We start from the raw sequence: 26,799 nt of genomic DNA, 5'->3' as shown, positions 1-26,799 counted from the left end.
GTTTGAAGAGTTATGTAAGATTACTGAAATGGGCACTTAGTTTTGTGCAGTGTTGCTTATTACAATAAAATTAAACTTATGTTAAATAAATTTTTCAAGGAACAGTAGTAACAACGTCCAGTGAGGTTTTTTGTTAACCTAGAAACTAAAGAGCAGAAAAGCATTATGTAACTAATTGTAAAATTGGGTTAGGGCTACCATTATGCATTAGTTCAAATGTTCTTTTTTACCATCTTATTTATGTTGTTAACCTAGTTATTACTAGTTTATATAGTCTGAACAATTATTTTATCTGTTTGAAGGGACATTATTGATCCTAAATGCCCACAAACTGTCTAACTATGGCTTTTGCTTTTAATATTGTTTAAGCTTTGTTAAAAAGTCAAGTTTGGTTTAATAAGATAAAGAGTATATAAGAGTAGATAAAAAGAATGTTTACTATATGAAAATATATAATTGGTGTTAGGTTCCAAGTTGAAATTTAGTGCAATAAATGTCCCTCTTTTTTTAGTTTAGTATTTTTTTAAACTGTCTATTTACCATTTATAAATACCTAAACAGTTACAATTTGTTCACAGATGTTACCTACACACAATTTAGACAATAAACCCTATTGCAATTGTTAAAGTACAATATAATCAGTTCATAAGCAATATATTTAATCTTTTGTTATATAAGCTTTAATAATCCCAATATTCTATAAAAGTAACTTTGTGTTTAATCACAAACAGAAGATTAAGCTCCTCCTACACCTAAAATTACACCTCTAATCTCAACCAGACTAAATAACATAAACTAAGTGCAGATTCTGATATTACAATGGTGCCTTAGGCGCTGGCAGTAAGTTTGCTGTCTCTTAACACATTAAAGAATAAAAGAGCTGTCAATCATGGCATACGGCATGATCAGTGTATAAGATGTTCACGCTTCTTCTCTTTGATGTTACACACGTGCTCAAATACAGCTGCATACTGTCTTTCAAGCTGTGTTCTTCCATAAAATCCCTTGCAATGAGCTCATATTCATGTTGGATTTGGAAAGTTCAAGTTTCTACCACACACAGCACACATGGAAGAAAGTGGTAGACTACACTGCTACTGCAAGTTTATTTTTATTAATAAATCTAGTACAGTAGCTCCCACTAGCACTCGAGTAAATTATATCTAAACAGTTTAGCTTGAGGGATATTCTAATACTGGCTCCTAGGCTGTAATTCCAGCCATAGCGTAAACATTCAGGGGTGATAATTGGGGTTGAGGAAAGAAGAGCCAGTGTCTGCAGGGAGGAGTGTGTGGACAGAGCTGTTGACAGCTCCACAGAGAGAAAGAACAGAGTGCTGAGTTTTTGGATCACACAGCAGCAGTTCACCAAGGACTTTTGCTTCCTCACAGTCATCTGGGGCCACACTTAGGCACTCATTCACTCGTGTACACACACACACACACACACACACACACACACACACACACACACATTATATGGCAGGTATGTGGACACCCCTCCTAATTATTGAGTTCAGGTGTCTTAGCAACTATCAGGCTGGTTGGCAATTTTGGTAATTATTTCTCACTGCTGATGTCTTACAGCAGCAACTGCCAACAACAGCAGGTAGAAGATAGATACATATTAAATTTTTTTTTTTTTTAAATATTTTGGCTGGTCAACTTTATTGTTCTATATTTTACTTAATATACATACATTTCTGAATTTCAAGCCTGCAACATATTCCAGGAAAGTTGAAACTGTAAAGCATGAACTACGTTGTAATGCTGCCATTCCTTCTTACAAGGGCATGGACACAAACCAATACCATGACAGAAGAGGTGTATTACATAATGTTGGTCATGTGTGTATCTGCGAACTAGGTAAAGATATGCAAGTGTATGGTATAGGATGAAGGTTTGTCATACATGAATTTATCATGCTACATACACCGATCAGCCATAACATTAAAACCACCTCCTTGTTTCTACACTCACTGTCCATTTTATCAGCTCCACTTACCATATAGAAGCACTTTGTAGTTCTACAATTACTGACTGTAGTCCATCTGTTTCTCTGCATGCTTTGTTAGCCCCCTTTCATGCTGTTTTTCAATGGTCAGAACCCCCACACGACCACCACAGAGCAGGTATTATTTATACCATTCTCAGCACTGCAGTGACACTGACATGGTGGTGGTGTGTTAGTGTGTGTTGTGCTAGTATGAGTGGATAAGACACAGCAGCGCTGATGGGGTTTTTAAACACCTCACTGTCCCTGCTGGACTGAAAATAGTCCACCAACCAAAAATATATCCAGCCAACAGCTGGTGAAGGTCTAAAAGATGACCAACTCAAACAGCAGCAATAGATGAGCGATCGTCTCTGACTTTACATCTACAATGTGGACCAACTAGGTAGGAGTGTCTAATAGAGTGGACAATAAGTGGACATGGTATTTAAAAACTCCAGCAGCGCTGCTGTGTCTGATTCACTCATACCAGCACAACACACACTAACACACCACCACCATGTCTTTGTCACTGCAGTGCTGAGAATCATCCACCACCTAAATAATACCTGCTCTGTGGGGGTCCTGACCATTAAAGAACAGGGTGAAAGCAGGCTAGAAAGATATGTAAAGAAATATATGGACTACAGTCAGTAATTGTACAACTTCAAAGTGCTTCTATATGGTAAGTGGAGCTAATAAAATGGACAGTGAGTGTAGAAACAAGAGGTGGTTTTAATGTTATGGCTGATCAGTGTATATTTCTGCTTGATTTGCTTTATCCCGTTCACAGTAGGTTTTTGAAGTATTAAGTTGGGACATTTTGTAAAATGCTATAAAAACTGTTCTTAATACAGAGGTAGACTGTGTTAGGTGACAAAGCTTTTCTAAAGTACTCCCGGACCCTAGTGGCTATATTTATCACATCAGCATAACATTTTTTTCATGCAACGTCATCTGAGGGTTTAGGGATCATGTACAATCAACAGTGGTGTCCACAAACAGAGGTTTCTCCAGATCTCTTGAATATTTTCATTGTAGATAATGAAAGACCCATGGAAGAAATTATGTACAATGTATCGAGAAATGTTTTTAAAATTTGTCCCTGTTGCAGGAATCAAATTCAAAATTTGTTTATATTTACATCATACAATCAAGTTGGTGAGCCAAAACAAGTCATTTCTTTGTATGTCTGTTGATCAAATAAAGGTTTGAAAAAATTAACTAATAGAACAATATTGTTTTTTTATTGCATTTTACAAAATGTTTAAACTTTTAAAGAACTGGGATTTGTATACCTTACCCCTCATTGCGAAATATGGTCCTAAAGCAGTCTCCAAGTCCTTTGTAGCTGTTTGGGTCACTGGCTCCCCGTTGAATCTGGAACCTAAGGAAACATTAAAAATTGGAGACTGGTTACAACTTTTTTAGGATGTCGTGAATTTAGTGGGTCTCTAAAATATCAATATAAGCCTTCACATCAATGGTACCTTCACATATATGTACATCGCCTGAGGGCTTGATTGTCACACACATTCAGCAGCGGTTTCTGTGTTTAGCATTTACACACTGAGACTTCCCCTGACTCCCTGAATCTTCTCATGACATTATGAACTGTAGATGATGACAGACCTAAATTCTTTGCAGTCTTGTGCTGAGAGGCATTGTATTTGAACTGACTGACAATACTTGCATAACCTTAGTCTTATTTTATCTTTGTCCCAACTTTGAGTGTTGCAGGCATCACATTCTACTGTTTTTTTTTTTATATATATAGAAATACATGGTTTGTTAGTGAAAACACTAAAAATGTGTTCTTTGTTTTTTTTTAAAGTGTCAAAAGCTCTAAATTCTGGAAATGAGGTTTGTATGTACAAATAGGAAATTAACCCCATCTACCCATAACAAGCTTTCAGACTGCAAAGTTTGCTGCTATTATGCCAGTAACATATCAAATAAACGATGTTTCTTTTATATAAAAGAAGCAGACGATGGACTATTTATAGCCACAAACACCCTGGTAACTAATAAAGGGCATCAATTTTTGTGTAAATCTTAGAACCTCTTAAGAAGAGATAGAATTAAAAACATTTGCCCATAATGTAAGAGGAACAAAAAGGGAAAGTGAGTTTAGTGAAATGAAGGGGCAAGGGTGGATGAGAGGAAAGAAGCAAAGATTCCCCTCATATGGCTTTGACTGCCAAGTCAAAAGGTCAGCAGTTAGTAGTTTAGGTGGGTGCCTGATGGGCCATAAAGAGCCTTGGTTCCATCTAAGGAAGGGGTTTACTGAAGTGAGGGGCCTTTTTATAAAGCCAACAGATTAACATCTTAGAGGGGTGTCCCCCTAACATCCAATTTTGTAGAATGCCAAATAGCTTGTAAGCCATGCCTTAAAAACCAGTTAAAATAGCATCATAAATGCACGTGCAACACCATATTAAAGGGAGAGGAGAAAAAAATGCTGAAAGGGCTGGCAGTCAGTGGGACTAATACTGAAAGAGAAGCAGGCACAGATTTAAGTAGAGCTTGTAGAAAAATGTAAATAAGTACAAATTGAAATTTTAGTAAGTGGAGGGTCAAGGATGGTAGAAGTGTCATTCACTCATGTTGGTTTGTACGGCTAGCCACAACCCGGACTGGCCCAGAGAGAAAAGCAGAACGGCCATGGTCCACTCCCAGCCCCTTGACTTTACACATGACCCTGGGGTCACCTCATTTCCTTATGTCCCTTATGTACCCTCCCATAAAATGTTGGACAAAACAGGGGTGTAAGAGATAATGGGGACATGAGCAGCTCAAGGCTAAAAAAATATCTTGGGCCTCTCTGCCACATCACACTGACAAGAGCTAGGAATTCAAACAGCTTGAAGTAGCTTTCAGGTACTATCATTAAAACCCCAAAACAGATGATAAATATGATGCCTAAAAGTTAATCGACAACATTCTTACCCCTCTGCACCTCTTTTACTAGCCCAGAGAAGAATAGATGACCAGGTGAGAGGAAAGGTAAGGGAAGGTTACTGCTTTTGTGAGCAAAATGAACACTAGGGGGTAAAGAACCCTAAACTCTTTACCTGACCCCAAGAATTCTTGTAAAACAGCAGATTTAAGGCACCCTAAAAGGAAAATAAATAACAATGAAGGAATACGAGAACGCTGCATATTTTTATAGACTAGTGTGAATGTTTTCAGGGCCAGGCCAGGTGCAAGGGACCTTGTCCTTTTTGAGACCCGGATGGTAATGTGCCAACAGGAAGGGCTAAGGCCTAATAATAACATTATTAACATATTAACATATACCATAATAATAATATATATATATATATATATATATATATATATATATATATATATATATATACTGTATATATATATAGAAAGAGAGGAAAAGAGAGAAAGTCCCATCAAAGTGGCATCTTTTCACCTAATGTGTTTGTTAACAGGTCCATCAATTCTACAATGTTAACAAAAAAGAGAGAATGCAAGTCACAGACATTACATAAAGTCTCATCGAGCCCACAAGATCTGTAGTCCAAAAATATGCACAACATAGAATTACAGGAAATTAATTTTTACAACCACGTAGTTAATTTTAATGAGTGGTATCCTAAAAAATGGCAGACGCCCGTGTTATTTGAGGTTAAAAGTTCAAATATGGCAGATGCAAGTATTCAAACAAATTTGACAAAGACAGCACTCAACACCCTCTAGATAAGGTGCATTTGGATAAGGCAATCCTACTACCCTGAACATTTAGAAATCTTAAATTAACAACTGATTAACAGTTGTACATATAACAAATTCTTGATTAATTTTCTACAGTAAAAAATAAAATTTTTGGACTTTTTGAACAGTACCGATTTATTTTTTCATGAGGCAATCTAATGCTGGCCTCTCTATGGCTGGAGAAGGCCTATAAAGAAAAACCAGAGGAGGCAAGGAGATAAAGAAGAATACAGGGATAGGACATAGGGGAAGTGATAAAATTGTGGCGCTCATGACACTGCAGGCTCCCAGTGCTTGGTCTGGGTCAAAGAAGCTTGGGTTTCAATTGCACAACAGGGCCACTAGACCCACTGTGCACCAGGTTAAAGAGGGAAGGATGTACATGTGCACAGTAAGCTTAAAAATAAGCTTCTTTCTTGGTCTGTAAACAGGCGAATACAAAGGTATAACAACAAAAAACCTATCATGAAAACTTTTACTATTTTCTAGAATTCTACTAGGACAGAACACCAAAACATATTCCCGCAATTCAGGTTTTAATGATGTTAGTAGAGAGTGCAGTCAAACACACTGGTTAAAATTGAGTTAGGTTAAGAGCTGGTGACAATAAAGGGTATAGTATATGATTTATGTATTTTTTCACTTATTAAACCTATCTTTACCCCCTCAATAACAGTAGGTTACACCAATCCTATAAAAATCCTGTTTTCCGCTGTTACATCGGAACAAATGAACCCATTTCATGTCAGTAAAATGCCTCTAATACTATCTACACTCAATAAGTCTAATATTGTCTACACTCACGAAGTGTAATATTGTCTACACTCAAGAAGTCTAATAGTATCTACAATCAAGAAGTCTAATAGTATCCACACTCAAGAAGTCTAATAGTATCCACACTCAAGAAGTCTAATAGTATTTACGCTCAAGAAGTCTAATAGTATTTACGCTCAAGAAGTCTAATAGTATTTACGCTCAAGAAGTCTAATAGTATCTACACTCAAAAGGTCTAATAGTATCTACACTCCAAAATATTTTACCATTTTTTAGCACAATTTATAGTAAAAACTCTGATTATTAATTGTTTAAGCCACACTTGCAGAAGGTTTAGTAGGCTTTTATGGCACAAGCCAATTTTGAACCATTTTTTGTAAAACAAGTTTTAAGAATCTGCAGCCACAATGGCTTCTTCAAAATAAAAATTAATGAGTTAAAATAAAGATCTGTTCTATTTTAACAAGCAAACAGAATCAGCACAATCAACTTTATTGCTCAACAGCATATGCATTCCTTGTTTTACAGGTGTTACCTTTAAATTTCTAATCTGTAATTTGTGTTCCATTTAAAAATATTTGCACTGTTTGATTCAAACTGTTGCTTGTTGCCATAAAACATGCAGAGAATTCAATAAAAAGTCATGAGCAGAATTATTTCAGATCTATTTTTGTCTTAAATTCATTAAAGACACTAATTTTAGATCTTGCAACTACCCATTTTCAGCTCCGCACAGTTACAGTTGCTTTGAAGTAAGGACATTAGGGATAGTTTGTTTATTAGTTTATTAGGATTTTAATGTCATGTTTTACACTTCGGTTACATTCATGACAGGAACGGTAGTTACTCATTACACAAGATTCATCAGTTCACAAGTTTCATTGGGGATAGTATAGACTCCTTGGTCAGCAGGCAACCGGTAGCCATTACTAGGATGGTCAGGACAGTGCACTCCCAGAGCTGCTTGTTCAGCCAGAAATCTGAGACTCCATATTACAGGTTTGTGTTTATGCTCCTCACCTCGCCTGGCAGGAGCATGACACAAGAAGCAACCAATGAAGTAGGCCACATATGCTGTTAGGCGTCCGACAGGCGCTGGAGACAAACGTGTTTTCATCAAGTACTTTACTGCTTCTCTAAAACGGGTAATTTCAGCTCACTGAGAGACTTTATTGTTTTATTATTCAAACTATAGCACTTCAAGGTGTTTGTGGCACCTAATGAAAACCTGCCTAATATCAGATTCTAATGTGTTATGACAGATCCATTATGAAGAATGCTTTTTATTTCTTAAATATACAAATATATGTGTACAAAACAATAAAAATGCATAACTTGCATATCCCAGCTTGATTGAAAGCTGGGGTCAGAGCGAAGGGTCAGCCAATTATACGTTGCTCCTGGAGCAGTTAGGGTCAAGGGTCTAGCTTTGGATGCTTGGCGGAGCCGAGATTCGAACCATCAACCTTCAGACTAAAATCCCAGAGCCCTAACCTTTAAGCTACCACTGCCCCTAAACTGCTATCAAAACATCCACAAAAACACAAGAGGTCTTGTCCTGCAGCCTACAGTTAAGCAATAGAACACGAGAGGGAGTGTGTTATCGCGAATAACATCACGGCTGTGATTTGGTCACAGGCACGAGCCGAAGGCGATGTTATTCGCGATAACACATGACCTCAAGTGTTCTATTGCTTTTATACAACAGTTTTTACAAAATAAAGAAAGAAAATAAATCAAAGAAGCCCTGAATTTCATAATAAATATGCTTTAATATTGACAACACCTTCCGCCAAAAAGTAGTTCCACAACAAATGAGTTGCTGCTATGCAATGGTAAAAATTTCCTACCCTGCCTTAACACAGTAGGCTAAAAAAGGCATATAGTTTAACACTAAAAAGCAGACATCCCAAGTTGCAAAAACTCATTTCAGGGAGGTAAGAAGAACAAGAAGAAAAAGGCAAAAACCTCCAAAGAGAAAAAAAAGAAATAAAAAACCTCTCGCACACACCAAAGGATATGGGTGATAACAGAACTTTCAGGAGCTGCTAACTGGGATATTAAGCTAACTGTTTGCGTTACAAACACATTAATGTTCCCTACATAGTGCACTAGATTGTGTATCAGATCACGGATTTATGTTCCCTACATAGTGCACTAGATAGTGAATTAGACAATTGGTTATGTTCCCTACACAGTGCGCTAGATTGTATATCAGATAACGGATCTAAACCGCGATCGGAAAAAGTCTGTGTCGCCTGCGTGCGCGTTTGTGTGCATGAAGCTTGTCGTTACTGGCAACGCGTCAGCGGAGTAATACAGTTGTGGTGTGAAAAGGCCGTGCTGTTATCACGAATATCAGCACGGTTAGAACGCTTCTCAACCAATCAGATTGTAAGGTTGGAACTAACTGTTGTATAATGTCTGTTGAATGTCCGGCCAACTTCAGTCCCTTCTTGGTGTTTGTGAGCTAACATGTTAGACTGCTGCGCCATCCTAGTACACCTGTGGACAAACGTAATTAACACCTTTTTTAAATGCAATAGACAGAAGACCTCTGCTCTATAACATAATGCGATTATGATGCAAACGATTAAAAACACACCTTTTCACTAAACACTTAGGCTGATTTGTACTTATTTACTAACACTTTATTCCAATCTTTTCCATTAAAAAAAATAAATAAAAATAAAAAAGGCACTTTGGTTCTAACAGGTTTTAGCAAAGTTGTGTTCTTCGACTGTTGTCTATCTAAACTTAAGGAATGAAATGTTCACTATGGAAGCACTTCTGTAAGTCGCTCTGGATAAGAGCGTCTGCTAAATGCTGAAAATGTAATGTAAATGTAATGCTACCACCACCATATTTTAGTTGGAAAAGTGTTTCCTGGCTTATGTGTTAATACATTTATGAGACCACGAGAATTTTTGCAACTTCACTGGGGATTCTTTCAAGCCACTGGCATTTTGCTAATACTTTTAAAGAAGGCTTTTTCCTCACCACTCCTTTTATTAAGGTGTATTGTGTATTGTCTTGATAATGATGGTCAATAAATTAGCAATAAGCATTACGTTTGGAGGAGTGGCCTGTTTGGGCAGTGTGGCTTTTCTCCACTTGTTTGTGTTTGATTGCATTTTATGCTTATTTATTGTTTAATTAGCATTTGCTGAATTGCTTTGAATGCATATTTAATGAGTCACTGTAGATGCAGCTGACCAGCAAAAATCATCTACAAGAGTTGAGTGTTAAGAAACTGAGCAAATTTGCTGGTTAAAATAAGATGTGAGAACATTATTTATCATAGGCTTAAGATTTTGAATTCCAATGTTTCCTAGATTAACATTTCTTAGTTTAAAATGTGCATCTGATACAATTGAAAGTATAGAATAATGTAAAATAGCCTACAGAACTAAACACTTTTTGAAGGCACTGTATAAATGAAGGGAGTGTTATTTATCAGGATGGTAAGCCAAGCCAGCACAGGATTAGAAGTTCAGGATGGGTCAGCTGAATGTCATGCAGCTTTACTGGACAAGATCAGCTTCCAGACCTTAGAACTTTGAGCCCTGCTGTTTAAGAGCTGGTTGAGGGATGCCATCAGGAGTGCACTGAGGTTCAGGCAGCAGTTGGGGGTGGAAGCTTGGAGACTCTTCACGTGCTGTCACCCTCTCTTCAGACAAAATCTGTCACTGCTGTTGTCAAAACGACCCTCTCCTCTCTATCCCACAACAGCCTTGCTTTCAAACATGCTGGGATCAGACAGAGTCAGCACTGTCACAGTGGGTGTAGCAAAGGGTAATCATACGTTTTTCCAATCACCTGCTGGTTAAGAGAGCTTAAATGTGTTTGTGTACCAAGCTTCTGCATCCTCATCCAATGAAGAGCACTCAGCAAACATAGGCATTTAGCTCAGGGTCAATGCTGATTTACCTAAATCCACAAAATAAACAATAAAATATACTGAGGTTTCATCAGGTGTTCTTCATGTAAAACTGCAGGTGAGGTTAGGAGGACGTGCCTGACACAAACCAAATAATTTTCTGTCAGTTGCCTGACAGAAACCAAACATTTACATTTTTATATGTTTAAATATTCATGAGCACATTCTGAGTAAAGAACTTCTTTGCACACACAATTCTTTTGATTTAATATGTGTATAAAATAGACTTGCACACAAAGACAGGAAGTACTGTTTTACTTTTCTGCAGTGTAGTTGCTCCCTTCAGCAGTTTTACTCTCTATTGTTGTGTGGACTCATAATTATTGACTTCAATTTAGAAACAGTTCATTAAATGTTTTTTTTTTTTTAATTTGTGGATTCCTGGATAAGCTGAGGCTTTTTACAATTTTAGCTGGTCAGAAACTCTTGGGTCAGTTCACCATTGTTTTAACTTTCCTTTGTTATGAAATAATACATTTACAATTATGGCATTTAGCAGACGCTTTTATCCAAAGCGACTTATAGTGCTGTGACAGTACAGTATATTGTCTAAGCAATTGAGGGTTAAGGGGGCTTGCTCAAGGGCCCAACAGTGGCAACCTGGCATCGGTGGGGCTTAAACCAGCAACACTCCAATTACTAGTTCAGTACTTTACCCGCTAGGCTACAACTAATAGGCTATAAATAATAGCTCTCACTTTAATGTGGAGGAGTACTAGTACCTCTTTTCGAACACCAAATTCCATTTCCGGCAAAAAGAAGAATCTATAATTTGTTGATTCTCCTAAATCTTTATTTAAATGACAAAGGTGGAAGACATTGGAAAGATTTCCAATGTTTTTACTGATCAGATTCCTTGTATTTTGTAAATTTGTAAAATAAGAGTGAAAAGTTTATAGAATATTTAAGTTACAGGGCTGATTGGGTATAAAAGGAGGAATCACCAAATAATCTTACAATTTTTTACTTATTAGAACTTTTGTTAAAAATAATTAAATTTTATATGTATCGTTTGATAAATTAATTAATCTAATTCTAATGAATTAAAATGATCTTTTGGGCAACTCAAGGAGGATGGGTCCCTGTTGAGTCTGGTTTTCTTTCAAGTTTCTTCTTGTAATTTTAAGAACGTTTTTTCCTCACCACTGTTGCCCTCGGCTTGCTTAACAGGGGGGGGTTGGTCCTGATTTCTGTAAAGTTGCTTTGAGACAATGCCTATCGTAAAAAGTGTTATACAAATAAATTTGACTTGACTTCTTGAGATTTGTCTGTTGTGCTTAAGAATCTTAAATGAATGTGTGACAAATATCAGAAACAGAAGCAATCAAAAAAGTGTGAAATTTTAAAGAATCAGGCCCGTTCAGTGGTGCAAACTGAATGCCCACATACATACTGATAAAATTATGTGGTCTACCACTTTTATTCCACAAAGAAATGGGAGATTTCCAGCCGGAAGAATGGTCTAACATTCCATTGCAAACAATTTAGGATTTCTTTCAGAGTATTTAAAAACAGATTAAGTGCTCTAGAGGCAAGGGGTGATCCTACTTTTTAACTTCTTGAAAATAAATATTTATATAATGTTTCCAACATCTTGTCCATATTGTATGTTAACAATAGTGCCAAAGCATCTACTTAAATAACCACCCTATACAAATGTGGCAAATAACAGCTTGCACGTCACAATACATACTGATATTTGAACAGAACTAGGTGACCAAATGATCCGAGACCAGTATAGAGAAGGGTGAGTGTGAAGGAGGGGCCAAGAGTGTGTTTGGGTGGAGTAAATCTATGTAACTAGATCTCCACATAAAGAACAATTTAAACTTCTTCCTAGTCTCTAATGAGAGCGGCAGCGAGACCGGCAGGCTGATCAGAGTCAGATGGGGTGCCCCGAGCACACAGCCCCCTGCTGAATGTGCCGCCCGACACCCTCTGTTACCTCCAAGTGAGCTGAGACCAGCCCATGAACCATGTAACTAGGTGGTTTGCAGGTTAATGAAAAGCTGTAACTCCGGTCCAACTGTCTCCCTGGAAGGAACAATACACCAACCAATTCCACCCTAGTCCTAAATAATGTAACTCCTACAAATAAACAAAAACTACATTTATGTAGATGACCATGGTTTGCTTAACAAACCATATTCATCATAAAGAATCATGATTCTTTCTAATTAAAAAGTTACATTTAATAGCACAAATTAGGTTTGATTGGACAGTCAATTTTTACTTGATTATGGCTTCAATAATGATAGAACTTTCACACATTACACATATGTTTCAAAGAACATGTGTGGCAGAGAATATAATGAAATATATAATAAGCAGCATCTACCCCCCCCCTTTCTAATTCCCATCTCTATGGCTCCAGTGCCCTCATTTGCACAAGGTAAATATGTATTCTGAAGTATACATTTTGTCAGGTTCCCCTGTTAAAAAAGCCTTTGATTCTGCCAAGGCGGCTTGTTGAAGAGAGAGAAAAAAGGCTCACTTCAGTTGGGATCCAATTTGGAGAGGTGAACATTAAAGCTACAGCCAGGTACTAATAAGAGCCATTCCTGCAGCTAGTGTCGGAGAGGAGGTGTGCTGGGTACAAGTTTTTCAATAGCTCCAAGACCTTCACTAATAGATTTCAGCTCTACTCACATTCCCAATTAGCCTGCTAACATATTTTAGGAAAGAACAGAGGAGGTAAAAAGAATAAGGGATATGAGTGTAGGCATGATTAATAGAAGACTAACGTAGCAAATATTTGTTGTCCACTTCTTATCCTGACCTCACTTTTAAATGCAGTTTGTTAATATGCCAGTTTAAATGATGTAGTGCTGTTAGTATTTGAGTAAATACTATCTAAAAAAGGAAGTATCTGTGTTTATGTATGCATTCATCCTTTAATATCATTGAGTAAGGTCAATTAAATACAGTGGATATAAAGCATGTTTTTACATTTGTGATATAAAAAAAGTAAGAGAATGATATTGCAATTAAATTGAGAAATAAACTGAAATCTAAATAAAAAAAAATAAAAAAAAATGTACAATAATGTGGTTGCATAACTAAACTAACTTAAACTAATACTTTGTTGAAGCACCTTTTGATTTTATTACAACATTTAGTCTTTTTGGGTAGAAGTCTATCATTATGGCACATTTTGACTTGCTCCAAATCTGTGACATTGCAAGTAATTCTTCATACCCCTTTATATGTCATCGCACAGATTTTCAGTTGGGTTTAGGTCTGGGATCTGGCTGGGCCATTCCAAAACTTTAATCTTCTGGTGAAGCCATTCTTTTGTTGATGTGGGGGTATGCTTTGGGTCATTAATATGCTGTAAGGTAAAATTTATTCAGCTTTTTAGCAGAGGCCTGAAGATTTTGTGCCAAAATTGACTGATATTTGGAACTGTTCATAATTCCCTCCACCTTGATTAAAAACAGCCTTGAAGCATTATGCCGCCATCATGCTTTACTGTTGGTATGGTGTTCTTTTGGTGATGAGCAGTACATTTTGGAGTTATGGCCAAAAGGTTCAACCTTGGTGTCATCAGACTGTAACACATTTTCCCACCTTTTGGCAGACTTGATGTAGGTTTTTGCAACATGAAGCAATGGATGTTTTTCTTGGCACCCTACCCGACAACCCACACATATGAAGAATATGAGAGATTATTGTCACATGTAGTACACAACAAGCTCCTTTAATGTTGATGTAGGTCTCTTAGTGGCCTTCCTGATCAGTTTTCTTCTTGTCTTTTAATTAATTTTGGAGCAATGTCTGGTAGTACCCTTCTTCTATCTAATGCCATTTCATCTCTTTGTGAACTATGGCTTTTGTCATAGCTGATGTAACTAAGCTTGTTTGCTTATTAGGATTTAAAGGTCATGTTTTTCACATTAGTTCATGACAGGACAGGTAGTTACAGGTAACATATGATTCATTAATTCAAGTTCAGTGTCAAACACTATCACAGGCAATTTTGTAATTCCAATTCACCTAATGTACATGCCTTTGGACTGTGGGAGAAAACACACTTATACACAAGGAGAACATGCAAACTTCACTCAGAAAGGACCCAGACCGCTATACCTGGAAATCAAACCCAGGACCTTCTTGCTGTCAGGCAACAGTGTTAAGCTGCCCCCAAAAAAGAAAAGCTGAACTTATATGGGGTTAACACAGTCACTGACTACTATTCATCATGAGTTTGAATTTGATTGGTTAATTCTGAACACAGCCATGCCCCTGATTATAAGAAGGTGTGCATACTTATGCAACCACATTATTTTAGTTTGTTTTGCAATTGAATTGCACAATAAGTCACATTAATGTGGAAATAAATCTGAAATGTTTTATCTATCTAAAGCCACACACTACACGGAAAATAAAAATGTAAGGTTTATTTTCTGTTTTAGAATAGTTTTTCCAGAAAATGTATGAATTTATGATATTTAACTAATTCATTTTTTTAATAATGTATTTGTTTTACTAAAATTATCAAATTATATACAAATACTGCATAACATTTGTTAGAATCTGACAAACATGACAGCACAAAGATACATAGGTGGAGTGTAATATCACACATACACATAAACATAAGGTGTCTCACAGGCAAACCTTAAATAAATAACACAGACATGTTTAGTGGGATTTTTATCACTTTTTAGGGACAATCATTACAAAGAAAATAGTGAATGCACTTTTAACCCTGACCCCGCATAAAGACACAGTGGCCTAACCTTCAGCAAGAGACCTTAAATCACCCTACAGGAGTATCACATATCCCCTCCTATGACTTATATACTCCTACTTGATCTACTTCCGTTTTTTACCTTGTTTAAAGAGCACAAATAAGGCTCTTTTAAAAGCTACATATTGAAGTTTATTTACTGATAAATGACAGTGATAAATAATTAGTGTACGAGTATATGAACGTGCAAATGCAGATGTGCGAGTGTGTGCGGGCGAGCAGGAACGTTAGCAAGAGAATCAGGGTCTTGGCAGGGCACACAGAGGCCATAAAGGTTTAGGAGTGGCCCACGACCTGTTTACTACCCACTGAGCGGCTCTGGTGTGAGGGCCCAACTCACCCTCCACCCCCCGCCTTCCAATCTTACTCATACCCTTTACCTTTCATAAAAAAGACCATAATTAGAGTCAGTATTAACTGTGTGCTGATGAAGACCCATGCATTTTTTCATATTTCTTTTGGTTTTTATAACCACATGCTTAAATTGGTAGAGAATAATAAATAATAAGCTAAAAATGTGAGTGACAAACATTAATAAGTATCACTTAGCGCAAACATTGTGAGCTTATGGTAACTGATGTGACTATTTTCCACAGCTTTTAGCTTTCATGCCCTTTGTAAAGACAACAGAATTATTGATGAATACAGGCTACACTAATGTCTACAAGCCAGTATAGAATTAGGTAATATTAATATTAAGGACATTAAATATTGGCTTTCTCAAAAACAATTACCTGGTCTTCACCACATCCAGTGGATGCATCAAACATATCTCCACCAGACCTTTAAAAAAAGAACAAAACAGCTGTCAGAGTTTTTTGTTAAGGCATTTACAATGTTAACTAAGTTTCTAGAACATAAATCCTTCCAAAGACTTCAGCAAGATCTTGCTATAAAAACTTAATCTGTAAATATTGTACCACATAAAAATAAGAAGAAACCAAGATCCATAAATTTGTAAATGCAAATAGTCACAGATGTCTGCACACCATATGGCCATGTGTTGGGCATGCGTGTGTTTGCCTGCCATGTGTATACAGAAGGGTTTTCCTCAAAATTCCTCTGCTCTGCTTTTACACAGCACATCTGAAATGAAGTAGTTGGCAAAGCCACTGCCTTTACTGTATAACTTTAGTATTAATCCCCTTGTGACTGTTGCCACAGAATGATCCTGATGCAGAATTATGCCAATACATGTAAAATGCATCCTTTGCTTTGTTTATATCACTGTGCTAAATTAACTGGGGCCAGAATATTTCATACTAGAAAACCAAAAACTGTGGCTCTTAGCATGTGCTGAAAGTGAACTTGTAGAGCAATAAAAGGCCATTTAAAAAGACTCTTCAGTTACAAACCATATTTCAAGACAAGTTAGGACCTTTTTAAAAATGAAGAAATAACTTTTAATGCTTTGGCACACCAACTTGATTTTGTAAATCTGTACCTATGATCAAATTTTAAATTTGACATCTGCAACACACTCAAAAAAGTGTGGACAGGGGAAAAGGAGTGAAAAGTTTATATAATCTTAAAGTTATATCGTTTTGAAACATTAGACAGGTGAACTGATAACAGGTGAGGGTAACATAAAGAAGTCTAAGTGCATGTCTTTGAGCCCTCAGATTGCACTTCAGGAAAAAAAGTCATGTTCTTATAATAAATATAGCCACATGCGCTCGGGAGTACTTCAGAAAACCATCGTCATTGCATCAAAAACAACAACAAAAACTTAATCAGAAATTCTATAACTCAAAGGGAAAGCCATATGTCAATTCTATGTAGAAACTCCGCCAAGTTCTTTGTGCCCAAGCTATGTTTTGCAGTTAAATAAAAATTCCTGAGAATTTAGAAAGTCACAGATTCTTGTTTTTATTGCAAAAACAACTACTGAATGCCTGTCACTTCAATCCCTCAGACACCATTACATTAATTACTGGAATGCTCCTGTAAAGGATATCACCACATCAGCTCAAAAATACTTCAACATAAAGTCATTCATAAAGACTCTGTCATCAATTCCAGATCACATGTTATAACAGTACAACTGATAATATTTACTTCATAAGATAAATATAACAGAATTCTTGATTGCATCAATTAGTGTCTTATTAGTTGATATCACCACTGTATTGACAAAATATTCACAGCCTTAGAAGCCAGAAAAGGCTAATGACTTAATAATAACAGTGAAACTGCATAAACTTGAACTGATACTGAATCTGTCCTTATGGATATCAGCTGGATGTTGGTTTAAGCACAAAAACGTTAAAGATGTTGTCTTTAAACATAACACAAAAGCCAAAACAAGATGTGGATAGGACAACACTTAAAATATCAATAATGCACTTACAAGCTTAGCAATAGCAACAAACCTACCGATCATGATGGACATAATGGATCACAATCGTAAATGGATTCATAACTAAACATTTACAGACCCTGTGTAATCATCTCTCGGGTTTAGGCCAGGTGTATGGAGAGTGCTTTGCATTCATGAGTGGGGGTGAGGTAAAAGGGAAAAAAAAAAAAAAAAAAAAAAAAAAAAAAAAAAAAAAAAAAAAAACTGATTATCTGATTATTTAGAACAAGATGCAAAATACTGATAAGTTTTTTTTGTAAAACTGGGATAGATGAGATAGAATTTCACTGTAATAATAATAGAATAATACTGATAGTGATAGAATAAGGTATGTATTGATAAAAAAGATAACTAATAATGGAAAACAAAAAGTGAAGTAAAATGTGTGCATAACCATGGTGTGCATAACCATGGTATTCAAACCCATGGTAGTCAAATTAGGCGAATGTTGTTTATTAAAAAAAAATTCTTGTTAAAAATGTAAATAGTTAAAAATGAAATAAAGGTGTATTAAAATAGATACCAACTATTCAAATCCAGAACAAATTCAACAGGACTTTATTTCAAAGAAAAGATGTTTAGACATGAGCTTATTTGTCTGGATTTAAAAAATATGCAGTGTATGATATTTACCAGAATTCTTTAACTGCATTGGCCACTAAACTTGGCAGATTTAGAATGGATCTCGGGGAAAATTATACAAGCTAGAGGATACAAAGGCTTTACAAATGAAGAAGACTGGAAAACATTATAAAATGTGCCTACATTAAATTCAGGAGATGCAAACTTAAAACCAATGTCATTTTTTCATTGTTATTATCTAAGCATACTCTATAGAACATATATAGTATAAAGCCTAACACACAAACTAACACAATGTTAGAAATAACATTCGCTGTTCTATTCTGATTTTGTCCTGACTGTATGCAAACTTTTGTCATGGCAGTAGAGCAAATTTATTGTCTTTATTAATGTAATTTAACAATTAACAATTTAACGTATGAATTTAACAATGCCAATGCAAAAATGGTCAACCAAACGAAAAAGACAGCACCATTTGAAACAAAATAACAAAGAATACAGACAGCATGTGATATCTATTGATTGACAAATTAACACTGCTACCTATTGCAAATAATGAATTACAAACAAGCTCTAACCACAAACACTCTTACACAATAGTAAGGAGGAATGTGGCGGCACTGTGGCTAAGTGGGTACACTGTCGCCTCACAGCAAGAAGGTCCTGGGTTCGATCCCCAGGTGGGGCGGTCTGGGTCCTTTCTGTGTGGAGTTTGCATGTTCTCCCCGTGTCTGTGTGGGTTTCCTTCGGGTGCTCCGGTTTCCTCCCACAGTCCAAAGACATGCAAGTGAGGTGAATTGGAGATACAAAATTGTCCATGACTGTGGTCGATATAACCTTGTGAATTGATGAATCTTGTGTAACGAGTAACTACCGTGTCTGTCATGAATGTAGCCAAAGTGTGTAAAACATGACGTTAAAATACAAACAAACAAACAATAAGAAGGAATGTTAGACCATTTTTCTTCCTAAGATGAACAACCTACGTTGCTTCTACAGTTACTTAACTTAAAGGTCTGGACTCTCATTTATGTTGTTCATTCAATTGCCTTTTCAAGCACATTATTGAATTGCATTATCCAACTTCTATTCAGCATCAAGTAATGAACTTTATCTGCAAATTGTCTGTTAAATCTTTAGTTTTCACAGTTAGCTTCATTAGATATTGTTGGTGTGTAGTGCTTTTTTAACTTTTAAGCATGTAAGTGCCAAAGTTTTTTGTGTTTAGGGTATGTCTTACAGAGTAACCTGAATGCTAATAGTTTTTATATTCCTCTGAATACTTTTACACCACTAGGAGCATGGTAGGTGGTGCTCTTGAATGATAATTACTTCTGCTGAGAAGAGCAACAAGGATTTCCTCCATGTCTTTAAAACAAATGATGACTTTCCAGGTGTTTGAAAATGCATTTTAGTCTATTTCAGCTTAATGCATATCCACAGTTCATATTATAATGTTTTGTTTAGTGAATAGTTTAAATTCATATATGGACGGCACGGTGGCTCAGTGGGTAGCACTGTCGCCTCACAGCAAAAGGGTCCTAGGTTCGATCCCCAGGTGTGGAGCATATTCTCCCCGCGTCTGTGTGGGCTTCCTCCAGGAACTCCGGTTTCCTCCCACAGTCCAAAGACATCCAAGTGAGGTGAATTGGAGATACAAAATTGTCAATGACTGATAATAAACTTGTGAACTGATGAATCTTGTGTAACAAGTAACTACCATTTCTGTCATGATTGTAACCAAAGTGTGTAAAACATGACATTAAAATCCTAATAAATAAATAAGAAATACCATTCATATATCAATAGAGTGATGTGACTTTTTTATTCTTCCAATTTCATGTCAGGAATTTAAACTAAGCTGTCATCCTGTACGGTGAATTATTATTCTGTATCCTAAATAAAGACACATGCAGCTCCATAGTTTGTATGTTATTGAAATCACACAATTTCAAGTTTCTCAAACTGTTTTTACTAAAATAAAATGAAAAAAAAAAAAAAACAGGAAACTTAATTTTGCCACACCTCAGTCCAAGTTTAGCAGGATTACAGCTGTAACATGATTGTGACAGTTTAACAAGGTAAACAATTCTTCACACTGCAACTTACGGCTCCATCCTCAGATTAGTTACCAGACAGATAGAGTTCCACCGAATGAAAATTGAACAATGGTTGAAATTCTATCTGCTTCAGCTCAGTCCTATGTAAATTGGTAGAAGCCACTTTGAATGCCTGTTTTGCACCAACCACTGTTCAACTAGCAAAGGCACTTTCTTTGCTTGAGATTTGATAATGGCTTGGGTAACTGGTAGCACCAAAGACAAAGGTATGGCCTGTTTAAACAGTGGATGAAGATAAGTGAAATTCTCTAAGTTAGAGGTTTAAGAGCCTCATTGACTTTGTGGAGCAGAGTAACTCTCACAGTTTAGTCTCTACACTTAAATCCTCAATACCACACTGCTGTCGGCTTTAATGGCTTCCTTCACAGATTTCACCGTGTGTACACAGCTGTTGAGCAATGCAGCACTCATTCTAATTTGCTCTATTAAATATATTGTCCATAAACAAGACACTGTCTCCGTAGGGGCTTTCCAGGAAGGTAATTATCAGGAGAAATACCAGAGTGGAATAACAGTTCACTGTTGTTTCTTAATCCATGGTACCACTAACTAATATTGGCACATAGTCACGAGACGAATTTCTGATTTAATTTTTGATCTTCTAAGGCACATCAAACATTTTTAACACACATTCAAAGTTCTTGGATAAACAACGTTTAAGTGGTAGGAGCATTAAGAGCGGCTCCTAATTCCAGTCCTTTTATATTTAAATCCTTTGCGATTGAGAAGTGAGAAATAAAAAGTCTAGAGGACATCATGATTTCCTTTTTTGCACAATCATCAACATGTAGTTAGGGTTTAAATGAATTAATCATGGCATTTGTGGGTGAACAAAAACAAGTATTTTTAGAGAAGAACTGCTTTCCATTAAACATGTTTTATTTGCCCAGAGGAGATGCAAGATAATTTAGTTGAGGCTTGGGAAACTATCTACGCATTGCTGGAAATATATGAAGCTCAAAAACGTATCTGGTTTTTAGTAAATCTAAATTTGGTTAAAGGTTAATTCCCTTTTAGTAGTTTATTTCAGTTACAGTACCTAGTTAAAATATGTAGACACTCCTCATATTCATTAAAATAAAGTGTGCTTGCTACATTGATAACGTTTGTTTGTTTGTTTATTAGGATTTTAATGTCATGTTTTACATACAGGAACGGTAGTTAGTCATTACACAAGATTCATTAGCTCACAGGTTATATCGAACACAGTCGTGGACAATTTAGTATCTCCAATTCACCTCATTTGCATGACTTTGGACTGTGGGAGAAAACTGGAGCACCCGGAAGAAACCCACACAGACATGGGAAGAACATGCAAACTCCACACAGAAGGACCTGGACCGCCCCACCTGGGGATCGAACCCAGGATTTTCTTGCTGTGAGGTGACAGTGCTACCCACTTAGCCAAAACAAGTTGGATGAGATTTTTGAGAAGGAACTCCAGTGGCCAGTGGAATGAAAAAAAAAAAACACATTTTGAGAAAAATGTGCACAAGTTTCCAAAAATGTACTCCAATATTTTGTGGAAAGCAAGGCCGGTGAGGGGTGGGATGAAATATTTAACAAGCTCATAAACAGGTGTTGTACTTTATGCCATAAAGTGACTATGGGTTTTATTAGGGAATGAGTTTTTTAAATGATAAATATGTCTAATATAGGTAATACTTTATGTAAAAAATACTTACATTGGGCCTTTAGCACATACTGTATATTTAAGGTAAAGTACAAACACTTATAAGGAACATGTATGGCATGAAAGTCTTTTTGCAACTGTTAATTTCTAAAATCTGTGATTGCAAGATTTGAACTCATAATTCTTCAGTGCATAACAAGCCTTGTGCAGTTGCACTATATGACAACAAGCCCTGTGCAGTTGCACCATGACAACAAACCCTGTGCAGTTGCACTATATGACAACAAGCCCTGTGCAGTTGCACCATGACAACAAGCCTTGTGCAGTTGCACTATATGACAACAAGCCCTGTGCAGTTGCACCATGACAACAAGCCTTGTGCAGTTGCACTATATGACAACAAGCCCTGTGCAGTTGCACCATGACAACAAACCCTGTGCAGTTGCACTATATGACAACAAGCCCTGTGCAGTTGCACCATGACAACAAGCCTTGTGCAGTTGCACTATATGACAACAAACCCTGTGCAGTTGCACTATATGACAACAAGCCCTGTGCAGTTGCACCATGACAACAAGCCCTGTGCAGTTGCACTATATGACAACAAGCCCTGTGCAGTTGCACCATGACAACAAGCCCTGTGCAGTTGCACCATATGACAACAAACCCTGTGCAGTTGCACTATATGGCAACAAACCCTGTGCAGTTGCACTATATGGCAACAAACCATGTGCAGTAGCTCTATATGGCAACAAGCCCTGTGCAGTTGCGCTATATGACAAGCCCCTATGCAGTTGCAGTTAAAGACTTGCATAAAAGAACAACGACAAATGTTGAGCAACTGAAGACTCAAATACATTAAAAAAACTCTTAACTCTTATTAAAAGTCTTAAGAAATATGTTTATATGATTCCATTCTAAGAGCAAATATAAAATATATAGTTTTTGTAACTGCCCACAGCACACATTTCCACTATCTTTTGGCTCATCTGAGATAAGCTTGAGCCCAAAGAGCTACATTTCTGTATAGAATTGATATTTCTCTTTGTGTAATAGAGCTACAGATTGCATTGTAGCAACCATACACATACACACAAACATATATATATATATACAGTATATATACAGTATATATATATATATATATATATATATATATATATATACGTATATATATATATATATATATATATATATATATATATATATATATACGTATATATATATATATATATATATATATATATATAAATATATATATATATATATATATATATATAAATATATTTCAATTTAAATAGCAAGTAGCACAGCAAGCAAACAGATGGACACATAATGTGCCGTAGGAGCCGCTCAGGAGCCCTGTATGAGAGGGTCTAATGCACGAAGCAGATCAAAGGTAGAAACCAGCAAGACGCCACGAGAGCCTGTCACTCATTTGACTCTAATGAATTCCATCTTAGGGGAAAAGCTCCCCACTTAAACACAGACACAAGAGTTATCGTCTCTTACAGAAAAGGGGAAACGCACAAACAAGGTGAAAAGAGGCAAGGATAAACCATGGTCATTTTTAGTGATCTCCATATGGATGGATTTAAGTGTGCAGCAAAGGGTGGAGGAGAGATAGATAGACTCAAAGAGGTAGTTAGACATTTGCTTCACATGATCCCCACAAGAGAAAATAAATGGCTGGAAGTGAGCAAAAGCTGTGTGTGTGTCACCATTCAATCAGGTCTTATACTTCAAGAGCCGCAAACCTTCATATTTAGAAGGTAATGGAACATATCAAAGGCCTGTAGTTTTGATGAATTATTGCTTCAGACACAGAACTGTAAATTCTGGCATTTCATGGCATGAACAGTTCATTTGATGCACTAAAATAAATCGATGTATTGTAACAAACTTTGTTAATTTGTACTAAAATGGCTTAGAAAATATTTACATTAGGCTTCATAAATATGCCATTTAAACATACCTTCATGTCCCCCTGCCATCACACAAAAGCAAGCAGGCTTGGTACCTGCTTATATACTTATGCACAGGTACACACAAATAAGATTTCTGTATTATTATTATTATTATTATTTGATAACACCTCCGTGTTTGTACTGTCAATTTTATCAGCTCCAATTACCATATAGAAGCACTTTGTAGTTCACCAATTACTTACTGTAGTCCATCTGTTTCTCTGCATGCTTTGTTAGCCCCCTTTCATGCTGTTCTTCAATGGTCAGGACTTTCCCAGTACCACAACTGAGCAGGTATTATTTGGGTGGTGGATCATTCCCAGCACTGCAGTGACACTGAAATGGTGGTGGTGTTAGTGTGTGTTGTGCTGGTATGAGTGGATAAGACACAGCAATGCTGATGGAGTTTTTAAACTCCTCACTGTCACTGCTGGATTGAGAATAGTCCACCAACCTATAAAATATCCAGCCAACAGCGCCCTGTGGGCAGCATCCTGTGACCACTGATGAAGGTCTAGAAGATGACCAACTCAAACAGCAGCAATAGATGAGCGATCGTCTCTGACTTTACATCTACAAGGTGAACCAACTAGTAGGTAGGAGTGTCTAATAGAGTGGACAGTGAGTGGACATGGTATTTAAAAACCCCAGCAGTGCTGCTGTGTCTGATCCACTCATACCAGCACAACACACACTAACACACCACCACCATGTCAGTGTCACTGCAGTGCTGAGAATGATCCACCACCCAAATAATACTTACTTCTGTGGTGGTCCTGTGGGGGGTCCTGACCATTGAAGAACAGGGTGAAAGCAGGGACAGTGAGTATAGAAACAAGGAGGTGGTTTTAATGTTATGGCTGATCAGTGTAATCTCTTAGAATGGGGTATCCACATACTTTTGGCGCGATAGTGTGCGTCATGATTTTATAAAAAAAAAAAACAGCTACAAAATCTTGAGCATTTAAATATAAAATTAAATATTTAATTTTAATATTTTGGTTGGGTTGTTGACATTAAGTTCTGTCTCAAAGATCTTTCTTGAATAAATACATAAATAAATAAATATTGTATTGAATTAGATGTATTCTGTTAGAGACAGGGCTGAAAAAAATGGTTACCACTGGAATTTATCATGGCTTCAAATAAAGGGCTGGCTAGATAAGCTTTATTATGAGGATGGGACAGTTTGTGCATGGTAGAAATATAGACTTACAGCCAGAACATAAAGCTTCTTTTTTTTATTTCAGACCCTCTGAGAGGTCGCCAACAAAGCTCAGTGTGCATCAAGAGATTTCTTAGGCTGTCATCACATGCTCCTGTTTAATCACAGTGTTTAACAGCAATGCCGAGACACTTCTTAGAATACTTAAGTGGAGTTAGCATCTTTTACTGCCTAAAGAGAGGAATTAACACTGTCCTGTTTGAGAAAGGTATAAAGAGATCTAGCTTCCCCTCCCTTCCCCACTCTTCTCTGAAGCTACACCTCTGGAGGATACAGTCAGTAATTGTAGACTGTAGTAAGTGCATTTCCACCGGTTTGCTGTTTGAAGGTTGGTTATGCATCATTGCATGAAATATTATTGATGTCCACTATTTGGTGTTAACTTTCGTCTCTGGCATGGACAGCTCCTGGCATGAGCAGCTTCTGTCATCTGGCACTGATGTAGCGATAGACACTCACACAAACATGAGTGAGTTCCAACATTTTTACTGTCCCATAACATAGAAAACATAAAACCTTCAGCTGGAAACCGTCTCTAGTGTCTTTTAAAATAAAGAAAAAAACATTTAGGAGATACCATTTTCAGCTATTCATTCAGTCTACTGAATAGAAGAATGTGAGTGTTAAAAAATTCAACATTTGGTGTCCCTAGTTCCCAGTTACAGAAAGATATGTTATACAGATATAACACATATGAATAAGCTCCTGTCCCAAGTTTTGTTAACATGCTGCTGCGAGTATATACAGTGGGGCCAAAAAGTATTTAGTCAGCCACTGATTGTGCAGTTCATTGTCCTACTTAGAAAGATGAGAGAGGTCTGTAATTTTCATCATAGGTACACTTCAACTATGAGAGACAAAATGAGAAAAAAAAATCCAGGAAATCACATTGTAGGATTTTTAAAGAATTTATTTGTAAATTATGGTGGAAAATAAGTATTTGGTCAATAACAAAAGTTCAACTCAATACTTTGTAACATAACCTTTGTTGGCAATGACAGAGGTCAAACGTTTCCTGTAAGTCTTCACCAGGTTTGCACACACTGTAGCTGGTATTTTGGCCCATTCCTCCATGCAGATCTCCTCTAGAGCAGTGATGTTTTGGGGCTGTCGCTGGGCAACACGGACTTTTAACTCCCTCCACAAATTTTCTATGGGGTTGAGGTCTGGAGACTGGCTAGGCCACTCCAGGACCTTGAAATGCTTTTTACGGAGCCACTCCTTCGTTGCCCGAGCGGTGTGTTTGGGATCATTGTCATGCTGGAAGACCCAGCCACGTTCCATCTTCAATGCTCTCACTGATGGAAGGAGGTTTTGGCTAAAAATCTCACGATACATGGCCCCGTTCATTCTTCCCTTAACACGGATCAGAAAAACAGCCCCAAACATGATGTTTCCACCCCCATGCTTCACAGTAGGTATGGTGCAACTCAGCATTCTTCTTCCTCCAAACACGACGAATTGAGTTTTTACCAAAAAGTTCCATTTTGGTTTCATCTGACCACATGATATTCTCCCAATCCTCTTCTGGATCATCCATATGCTCTCTGGCAAACTTCAGACGGGCCTGGACATGTACTGGCTTAAGCAGGGGGACACGCCTGGCACTGCAGGATTTGAGTCCCTCTCGGCGTAGTGTGTTACTGATGGTAGCCTTTGTTACTTTGGTCCCAGCTCTCTGCAGGTCATTCATCAGGTCCCTCTGTGTAGTTCTGGCATTTTTGCTCA

General features: G+C 37.0%; 1 protein-coding gene across 3 annotated transcripts in view; it reads right to left on the bottom strand.

Annotated features, from left to right (window-relative positions):
- The window catches only part of slc25a21 (solute carrier family 25 member 21), a 160,462-nt gene that overhangs the window by 26,836 nt on the left and 106,827 nt on the right, over positions 1-26,799 (bottom strand). For all 3 annotated transcript variants that reach the window (XM_063007732.1, XM_063007731.1, XM_063007733.1), the window contains exons 3-4: positions 15,920-15,968; positions 3,296-3,379 (exon numbers count right to left, since the gene is read on the bottom strand). In XM_063007732.1, the coding sequence (XP_062863802.1) occupies positions 3,296-3,379; positions 15,920-15,968 (133 nt within the window). The remainder of the gene's footprint in view (positions 1-3,295; positions 3,380-15,919; positions 15,969-26,799) is intronic.

The sequence above is a fragment of the Trichomycterus rosablanca genome, chromosome 13 (genome assembly GCF_030014385.1).
Source record: "Trichomycterus rosablanca isolate fTriRos1 chromosome 13, fTriRos1.hap1, whole genome shotgun sequence".
NCBI lineage: Eukaryota > Metazoa > Chordata > Actinopteri > Siluriformes > Trichomycteridae > Trichomycterus > Trichomycterus rosablanca.
Note: the sequence above shows the minus strand (reverse complement) of the source record. Positions and strands in the feature narration are given on the sequence as shown.